The sequence below is a fragment of the Fragaria vesca genome, linkage group LG4 (assembly GCF_000184155.1).
Source record: "Fragaria vesca subsp. vesca linkage group LG4, FraVesHawaii_1.0, whole genome shotgun sequence".
In the NCBI taxonomy this organism is placed as follows: Eukaryota; Viridiplantae; Streptophyta; class Magnoliopsida; order Rosales; family Rosaceae; genus Fragaria; species Fragaria vesca.
The window spans coordinates 15242612-15252142 of NC_020494.1; the positions used below are offsets into that span (position 1 = coordinate 15242612).

Sequence of the window (9531 nt, forward strand, 5' to 3'; positions counted from 1 at the left end):
TGAGTGAGATTGCTGCACAGACCTCCGATCGCGATCTCTCCGGCCTTCTTCTTCATTCTAACACTGTCAGGGGAGGTCTGGGATCACACCGCGAAGAAGAAACGGCGTCGCCGGCGCTGGAATGGTGGAGAAACGTCGAAAATCTGTACGGAAAACCCGTATGGACGTCCACACCTGAGACAGACTGTATACATATATATATATTAACCTACTCTCAAGATAGCAAAGAAATATTGAACTTACCAATTTGAGCTATATTATTCAGACTGTTGCGCTGGTTGGAGAAAGTGGAAGTGGGAAATCGACAGTGATATCATTGCTGCAGAGATTTTACGATCCTGATTCAGGTCACATTACATTAGATGGTACCAAACTTCAAACATTACAGCTGAAGTGGTTGAGGCGGCAAATGGGGCTGGTGAGCCAGGAGCCTGTGCTTTTTAATGACACAATCCGAGCCAACATTGCATATGGAAAGGAAGGGATTGCAACTGAGGCTGAAATTATAGCTAGCTGCAGCAGAATTGGCAAATGCTCACAAGTTTATTAGCAGTTTACAACAGGTAGGTACTGCATGAATTACCAAGGTGTCAATTTAGTAGACGAGAATGGATAGACGAAGAAAATTAGAAATGTCAAATTCTGAATGTTGAAGTATTATATGTATGCCAAACAATGTAGGGTTATGATACACTAGTAGGAGAGCGAGGGGTCCAACTTTCTGGTGGACAGAAGCAAAGGGTAGCTATTGCACGAGCTATAATGAAGGCACCAAAGATATTACTGCTAGATGAAGCCACCAGTGCAAAGTCATGGGAGAGACAGGCTAAGTGAAATAATATACAGGTCTTACTAGAACTGAATGCGGAAAGTATGGAAAAACATCTCGTAATGTATTTAACCAGAAAATAGATTATGCTCTGCATACCGAAAGGGTACCAATGAAGCCGACTATTAATGACTATTTCGAACACCAGGAGCGTTTGAGACTTTTCGGAAAAAAAAACCTTTTTTGGCTTAATCCGTCTTTACTAAAGCCTAATGTTTTGGGGCATCCCGACAATTATATACCTGCTAATCCGATGCCCACCCCGCCTCATATTGTGCTTCGAACTGGCCCAGCGGGTTAAAAATCATTTGCCCCGAAAAGCGCCCCTTTCGTGCAAAGCGACGTACAGGGCGTGTGCCTACTGGCGTCACAAAAGACCAAAGCATGATTGTTCTGTCCCGGGTGCCTCCCTCCTATTATGTAAACGTAAGGGCGGTGGTTCAGTGGGTAGAGGTAAAAGACTCTCCGGGCCAATTATTTTTCCCGAAAAACCCGTACCGTAGCAAAAGCCGATACAAGATGCACTGGACCGAGTTATGGTGGATCGAACAACAGTGGTAGTTGCTCATCGGCTATCCACTATTAAGGGTGCAGATTTAATAGCAGTGGTGAAAAATGGAGTCATTGCAGAGAAAGGAAAGCATGAGGCTTTGATCCGTATCAAGGGTGGAACTTATGCTTCTCTTGTTGCAATACATGCAAGTGCCTCATCTTAGAGAGATCTCTCATGTCTTTAAATCAAATTTAATAATGTGATGTAGTGTTGTATGAACTTAAGTTATCTTTGCTTGTCATCTTAATGTATAAAATATTTTTTAGTGGTACATATATTCCTTCAGGTCCATTGTGCTGAATGGCTCCAAACTAAGGCTTCTTTGCTTTGCCTAGCACATTTACAACCATAGATCAGGCCTAGCTCATTAACTTAATGATGTGAAGCTCTCACAAATATTTATTGTATCCAAAAGCAAATGGCAATGGATGGAGAAACGCAAGTTATACATCATTATGCTCGATTAGAATTTTCCTGTAGCCTTCTCCATCAGATCGATCTCCAACTAGGGAAGCTCTTGCAAGTTGTAATGGGACCTCAACAAATAGAACTAAGTTCATAATTCAAGAACGTCTATGGACAAGAAAAAATATGTATTTTCATGAAAACATGAATGGCAAAGACTAGATAATTAACAAGGATGAACAAGAACTATGAAGGAGTGCATATGAAAACTTATACCTCCTCTTTTTGAAATGATTGTTTCTACCTCCTTTGGAAATTTAATCTTCCTATGAAATAGGCAAATAGAAAAGCAAAAGCAATTGGGAAGGTAATCAGAGCAATAGCTACAAGGGGTAAAAGATTATGATGAAAACCATAATAATCTTTTAGGAAAGAAGCAACTGTTTTATGCTCTCCAAAAATCAAAATCTCTTTGTCCATGTCTCCATATTGTGAAGTCAGGAGGCCATTTAGTGACCATGATGTGGGACAGATCCAGTAGCACCAAACCCACCACTTCGGAATTTTCTGCCCATAACATATTCGCAGCAAAATATAGTGTCAGTTTTGTACAGTTAAGAATAGTTTGAATCATCCTTCCAAACAAAGAAGAGTTAGAATCATATATACCGGTCCAGGCATGAGGAAGCCAGAGAAGAGATTTAATAGGGTGTAGATTGCAGTGGCCAATATTGAAGCTACTTCCATGTTTGAGCTCAAAGAAACCAACAACATCCCAAGGTATACAAAGTACAGAAATGTACAGAAGGTTGCATAGAAGTACCAAAAAACCTTGGAAGCAGTCCAATAGTAGCCTATGGTAGGATATGTAATGGCCACATATAGAATTGCCTGCAACATAGTATAAGGTATTTCCATGGCCACCTACAACATTGATCAACATATATAGTTACAAAACTTACAGTGTCGAAATACTAAAGACACTGTATGGTAGTAACGAACCTGAGCAAAGGAATAAGCCTTTGATGAGTACATCCCAGCAAATCTTTCGCGGTACAAAACAGTGCGCTCAGTAGCCACATAGGGAAGAACTGTTGAACAATTGTTTATTCCCAGGAATATTACAGCAATGTACATGGACCCAAGTATGGTCAACAGATCCTGCTCATTATTACTTCAGGAAGAAGGAAAATATTATAGGATTTAGAACTCTGATTTATATTAGCAAAAAAAAAAAACAAAAAGGTTAGTTGGAGGAGAAAAGGGTCTTACATTTCCTTCCCTTTCTGCCAGAAGATTGCACCAAACAACGCTGAGGCAACAATCATGAACATGAAACGTGCTAGATTGTATTCAGGACATCTCCAATAGGATAAGTGTTGTTTCCATAAGCATGCCTTAAACTGCACCCAGCTACTTTGTGGAAATTGGGTGGAAAAGTGCAAAGCTCTTGAACCTGGCTTTGGTTCACTTATCTGTCTGACCAACTCAACTGTGTCTCTGCAAATAGAAACACAATTTGTATGTCAAATAAATCTAAATTAAACTCCTAAATTAATACATGATGAACATGTTTAGTTTCTTAACAAAAGTTTGGCCTTTGTAATGTATGCTTAGATACTTACCTATACAGAGTAGATTCTTTATAAATGTTCGCAAAATCAAAGCCAAGTTCTGCTTCTACTGAAGCCGAAGTAACTTCTAACATCCATGTTGCTGGATTATAGTTATCTTTGATCTTTGCGACACCAGGAATACCCTGTCCATAAGATAGTAGTACATATGAAGTAAAGGAACCAAAGAGTGTTAGAATGTAGTGCTAGAATTATAAACATACCTCAAAATATTCAATGAGTTTACTCGAATTATGTCCCAGACTTCCAGAATAGATGATTTGCCCTCCAGTTTTCATCAGAATTAACTGCATGAGATCAATGTGTCTTTCCTTAGTGACAGGATATTTCATCATTTCAACTTACCATTTTAAACAGAAAGAACTCCTAGCCTTGTACTATACTAGCACCTCATCAAAGGCCTCAAATATATCAATGCCAGGTTGGTGAATTGTGCAAATAGTTGTTCTTCCTGTGGCAACAACATTCTTCACAGCACGCATGACAATCGCAGCTGCTCTGGCATCTAATCCTGATGTAGGTTCATCCATAAATATTATTGATGGATTGGAAACAAGCTCAACTGCAATTGTTAGCCTTTTGCGTTGTTCGGTTGACAAGCCACTTTGGCCAGGAATGCCAACTAAAGAATCTCTTATATCCTCCAATTCAATTGTTTCAATAACTTCTTCAACAAATTTCTGCATGATTATAATCAAAGTAAACTCATATCATAAAAGAAAAATCATTTTATTGATGCATTGAAAGAAATTCACAATGATTATATTGTTGGTTAGGTGAGACAATCTCTTACAGCTTTTGTGTCTGGATCAATTTCAGGTGGCAACCTCAACCAAGCTGAAAACATAACTGACTCTCCTACTGTGATGTGTGGAGAATGTATATCAAATTGTTCACAGTAACCTGATATTCTAGCAAATGTCTTCTGGACTTTGGGATAGCCTCCTATTCTTATATCTCCTTCAATAGTACCTCCGGTTTTCCTTCCCGAAAGAACATCCATTAGAGTTGTTTTCCCAGCCCCACTGACTCCCATCAATGCTGTAAGAACTCCTGGCCTAAATGCTCCTGTTATATCTTTTAGCAGCTGAAGGTTTTTCTGATCGAAACCGTACCTTTTCATTTCCTTTGCAGAAGGCATGAAGTAAAACTAATTATTTTCCACAATTAATGAAACCTCAATGATCATTAATATGTGAATAAAATTAAACATCATTTGATTACCGGTGGGATATCAACACTGTACTGCACATCCTTAAATGAGATTGTCAGTGGCTCAAATGGCAGAACCATCTTCCCTGTACAGTAAAACAAGATATTCAACAATCCGGTAACTATCTAGAACTCCTAGTTCAGTGTTTGAATGTAAGAAATGATGTTTCAGGTTGAACAATTTCCAGTATCAATTTCAATCTCACAAAACTTACCTGTTTCTTCAATGGTTTTGTAAAAATCAGCTGGAGTTGACACATTTTCCAACTTTCCACCAGTCTTGTTCCCAGAATCTTGTCCTTTGAGTTGAGATAATCTCTTTTTCGAAATAATAGCACGAGACATCTTTGGAGCTGTATAAGTAGGTAGAACTCAGGTAAACTAACAAAGTTTTAACATAACATGCAAAAATCTATATGATCAGTAAATTCAAATGAACTTACGTTTTAAGTAAGTTAAGGCTATAACAAATCCAAGATCAAAGATTGCTGTGAACCCGAATAAAGCCCCTACAGATATCCAATAGAAGTAGCTATCAAAGTTCAAACCATGACTGGTTAGAATTTCATTTCCCAAGGTTGTGTTTCCCATTGAAACCTAAAAAAGAAGGATGAACTTGAGCTGTTAACATCCATTCTCTGACATGAAAAGTGACTAAGTATATCATCTTGAATTCTTGATTTGAGTTTTACCTTTTGCCATCGAGGAGCAAGGAACTCATTCAGACTAGTAGCTATTTCCCCATAAGTCATAGGAGAACACCAGAATCCCCACTTCAACCAAACAGGTAATGAGGCTGCAAATTCCACCCTTTAGTAATTTTTGAGTTTTGTCATCAAATATAATCAAATGAAAGAAATGCACTTACGTGGTGGCAGAATGAAGCCTCCAAATATAAACATTAGTACTAAGATTAAAGTGCCAAAAGTTGTTGCAACAACCATGGACCGGAAAATTACTGCAATCAAACGACACATGGATGTTGATGCTTGATGCAGCGCAAACAGCACAAGGAGCTGGCAGAAGAACCTACAAACCATTTGGTGAAAAACAAGGCATTATTGTTTGTTGATCTATACATTACTGTTCTGTTGTCACTTTAGAGTACAGACTGCTCTTACCTTTGTATTTCTGGGCTGTACCCAACACCATAGTAAGTTATAACTGTCCACAACGCCGCATCACTTAGTGAAAAAGGAATTTTAAGAAGAGAGGCTGGAATTGAATATGACCATGCTGGATAAAGGTAGAATGCTAGTTGCTTATCAACCACTGGTAGTCTGGTGATAGTCAGAGACAGCTCTGCAACTCCATTTGTCATAAGTCTCACAAGTGTATAGAACAATGCACCCATAAAATAATTTGCACTTGTCAAATCCACATCCATCTGAGTACGTATGAATACCGTAGTTGTCAAAAGTGCAGTGATGAAAAGCTGTCAAAAAGAGAGTAAGATCGTGTAAGTGGTTAGAATTCAAGAACCCCATATACATTTCCCCAAAACTGACATCAGTAATTAGCACACCTGCACTGTTTTGAATACATAGACAAAGGAATTTCGTTTCATAAGAAGCAGCTCTCTACCCATGCAAGCTTTGAACAAATCCCATTTTCTCACAGAATAGATGCTAAATGATAAAGCCTTATCCTGGCCTTGTGATTTCTCATATGGTTTTGAGAGCTCATCACTTAACTTCTTTCCCATCCAACTTGCTCTGAAAAGCTGAGTGAATTCATCCACAGAAACATAATTGTAGGGAATGTTATCATGCTTCCAGTATTGTGCTTGATCCTTCTTTGAGATTACCTGTGAAATATATATGATTGGAATGAATATTTTTCATAGTTTTTGTTAGGCATGAAATATTGACTTGAAAGAGAAAATACAGCATGTTCTGTTCTGGCACCTCCTGTAGAAAATCGGCAGCACCCTTTCTTGCAGGGCACTTAAAACCACAATCTTCGAAAAACTGAAGCGCATGACTTCGAGGACCATGGTAAACTATCTTCCCCTCTGCCATTAGTATCACATCATCAAATAAATCAAATGTCTCAGGTGCTGGTTGTAGAAGTGACACCAATGCAGTTGTATCTGTGATGTGCACCAACTGCTGTAGATATGTGACTATCTGAAATGTAGTAGAGCTGTCTAATCCAGTTGATATTTCATCCATAAATAGTGCTTTTGTGGGACCGACAATCATCTCTCCTGAAAATTGAAGATAAAATGAATGTTTGAAATTAATATATCTAACCTGGGAAGTAATGACATTCACTCGTTCTGTACTACCTGTTGTCAGCCTTTTCTTTTGGCCACCTGAAATGCCTCTTTGTAACGCATCACCAACCATAGTATCACTGCAGATATCTAGTCCTAGCATCTAAAGAAATGTTAAATTCTTATGAGCTTGCACACCAAGTTGGGAAGTATATGAAACATCTCACTTCATGTTTAACACTAATCCAATATATAGACGAAAAAAATTTACCTTCAAAACATAGTCAGTTTGGAGATTTTTCTTTTGTCCTTCAGCTGAGATGGCCTGCCAGTATTGTATAAGTTAAAATCTATATGTCTAACAGCATTATTAATTTATCAAAGACAATGCTGTTCTATTGTATATATTCACCTTCATGTAGGTGTCAATATCTGGATCAGGAACAATTCCTGCTTCCTTTTCTCTTCTGCTAACCTCCAGCATTATATCTGCGTGATCAAATTGAGTTCGAACTTCACATGTCGATGATGGAAATGAATAACAAACCCGAAAAACAAAAGCAGATGAGGAATTTACCAGCTCTGCTTCCAACACCTTGACAGCGGGCTGAAAACTCGATTGTTTCCCTAACAGTCATCTGAGGTATGTGAAGGTCGTGTTGGCTTATATACGCTGAAGTTTTTTGAGGAACAAACTCATCTAACTTATAGCCATTGTATGAAATGTCCCCTGCAACCTGAGGCAAACAAAGTCTTCAGATTTCATGACATTTCTATACGGTCATTTTATTGCGGTTGAGCTTTTGTCCATGTATGTCCTCAAATAATCACCTTAAGGGATTTATCCAGTTTTCCAGCAAGTGCCAATAAGAAGGTGGTTTTACCACACCCTGGGGGACCAAGAAGGAGAGTAAGCCTGCATTTAAGTCCATCTTTTATGAGTATATATCTGTCTGTTAGTGGAAATTTGGCTTCAACTACTTGCTATATGTTACTTGAATATAAAACATCCTTTAATTGCAGAAATTAGTTGACTTTGTTGAGTTTGTTCAATAAAAATCAAATGCTGGTTAACTATTCTGTCCTGTTCTAATATACATAATGTGTACTCTTCCTAAAGTTGAGCTTGCTTAGTCTGTCTCTTGTTTTATCTGTTTGTCCTGAGTTTGATATATGTCAGTACAATTACTGAAATAAACTAAATCTGTACAAGATTGCAAGGTAACTACTAACTACTATAATTAGTATGCATCATAAGCAGGTACCTTGAAGGTTTGATGATGCCACTGACATCTGTTAGAATGCTAATCTTTGCTTCTGGATGCTTGCACCACATTACCTCTCGAAAAACCTTTATCAAATTATTGGAAAAATGTCAAGGACTCAGCGCGAAATATTAGCTGAAAGAGTTCTGTGATGAACATGAAGCTAAACAAGAGAAAGACAACTTGTGTATTAGACTGCAGTCGAGGGATGCTTACTGATAACGAGCTTAGAAGAGAGTTCCACAGCGTTGGGAGCGGCTTTCCTTTTACTACTTCACACTTTGCTTCCACACATAAATTCTTGTACCTCACCTCCACAGTTGGCAGTTTCACATTCACTCTACAAGAAATGAAACCCCTTTGGTACTCAAAAAAAATGGAACTCTATCTACAAAACCTTGATGCGAATTTGAAGCAATACTTACCTGTCTATCCTTTCTCTCATTTTCTGTAGCAGCCTCAGATTATCATGCTCAATGTGCTTGATGATCTTCTCAATGAAAAGATGCCTCTCATCTGCTCCCAACTTGGTAACATCAACCACCTTCTTCCCTGCAGACTCTTTGCCACTGCTTTTTCCATTTTCGCTATCACCAAGGTCGAAAAGTGAGGTCCTCAGCCTTCTGAATGTAGGCAATCTCTCAATGGCAGCCCACTGCAGCTGAGCTTCCTCATCTTCATCTTTGATCGAGTCTGAACCAGCACCAATGGAAGAGCGGACGTCTCTCTCAACTTCTGTAAGCTCCATTGGAATGGAAAATTGGTCTGTGCTCCAAGCACCCCTGCAGTTAAACCAAGTAGACTGCCATGCCTGACTTGTATATATAAGTCCTAAAACAGAAGAAAGACTCAGCAGTTGACTTGGATATTCCAAAGTTTGGTGCAGTAATACTTTAATGGTGAAATGTGGATTAGTTGGAATAGTATAACTCTTACAAGGACTAGCTACAGTTCTTGGGAACATATCACATCAACAGAGAATTATTGTTACAGACTTGGATGTAAAGAAAGTTATATGGCAATGATAGGCCATCAATCAGTTTTTGTGTAAGTAAATAAAAATATATTTTCAATTCAACGTAGATCATGCTATTGCATTTCAGCCATTTCGAGTTTTACCATTTTTATTTCTTTTTAGATTTTAACAGGTAAATAAATGACATTTATGAACTTTATTAGGTAATGAAAACAAATCTTACTAATCATGTATTAATGTTTGTTACCTTTGTCACCTATTGCATTAGGTGAAGATTATAATTTTTTATTCAAATATAAATTGATTTCGGATTATGTCCAATGCTTACCCAATCAATGTCCTCAAAAACTCATTTGATAATATATTTCAACTTCATTAGTAGAACTTATAACCTCTCACTTACTAAAATAAGACCCAATGGTACTAGGCAAAAAAAAAA

General features: G+C 38.0%; 1 protein-coding gene and 1 pseudogene across 1 annotated transcript; one reads left to right on the top strand and one right to left on the bottom strand.

Annotated features, from left to right (window-relative positions):
* The window catches only part of LOC101294844, a 5939-nt pseudogene extending 4394 nt beyond the window's left edge, over positions 1 to 1545 (top strand).
* Positions 1546 to 2087: 542 nt separating this feature from the next.
* On the bottom strand, positions 2088 to 8864 carry LOC101295128 (pleiotropic drug resistance protein 3-like). The gene is made up of 24 exons (XM_004298210.1): positions 8542 to 8864; positions 8333 to 8456; positions 8117 to 8202; positions 7683 to 7767; positions 7429 to 7588; positions 7264 to 7340; positions 7123 to 7176; positions 6924 to 7014; positions 6541 to 6842; positions 6159 to 6440; positions 5755 to 6068; positions 5502 to 5662; positions 5326 to 5429; positions 5077 to 5230; positions 4849 to 4986; positions 4646 to 4719; positions 4215 to 4547; positions 3811 to 4101; positions 3625 to 3708; positions 3413 to 3546; positions 3060 to 3287; positions 2790 to 2961; positions 2457 to 2711; positions 2088 to 2354 (listed from the first exon to the last, which is right to left on the bottom strand). The coding sequence occupies exons 1-24, from the start codon at positions 8862 to 8864 to the stop codon at positions 2088 to 2090; spliced, it is 4293 nt and encodes a 1430-aa protein (XP_004298258.1).
* Positions 8865 to 9531: the final 667 nt, after the last annotated feature.

Coding starts and splice junctions, on each gene's coding strand:
- LOC101295128 (XM_004298210.1), bottom strand. CDS start 8,864: ATGGAGCTTACAGAAGTTGAGAGAGACGTCCGCTCTTCCATTGGTGCT. Junction 6,843..6,923: donor AAAGAAAAGGCTGACAACAG/GTAGTACAGAAC, acceptor TTCAATTTTCAG/GAGAGATGATTGTCGGTCCC. Junction 3,288..3,412: donor AAAGAATCTACTCTGTATAG/GTAAGTATCTAA, acceptor TTCTATTTGCAG/AGACACAGTTGAGTTGGTCA.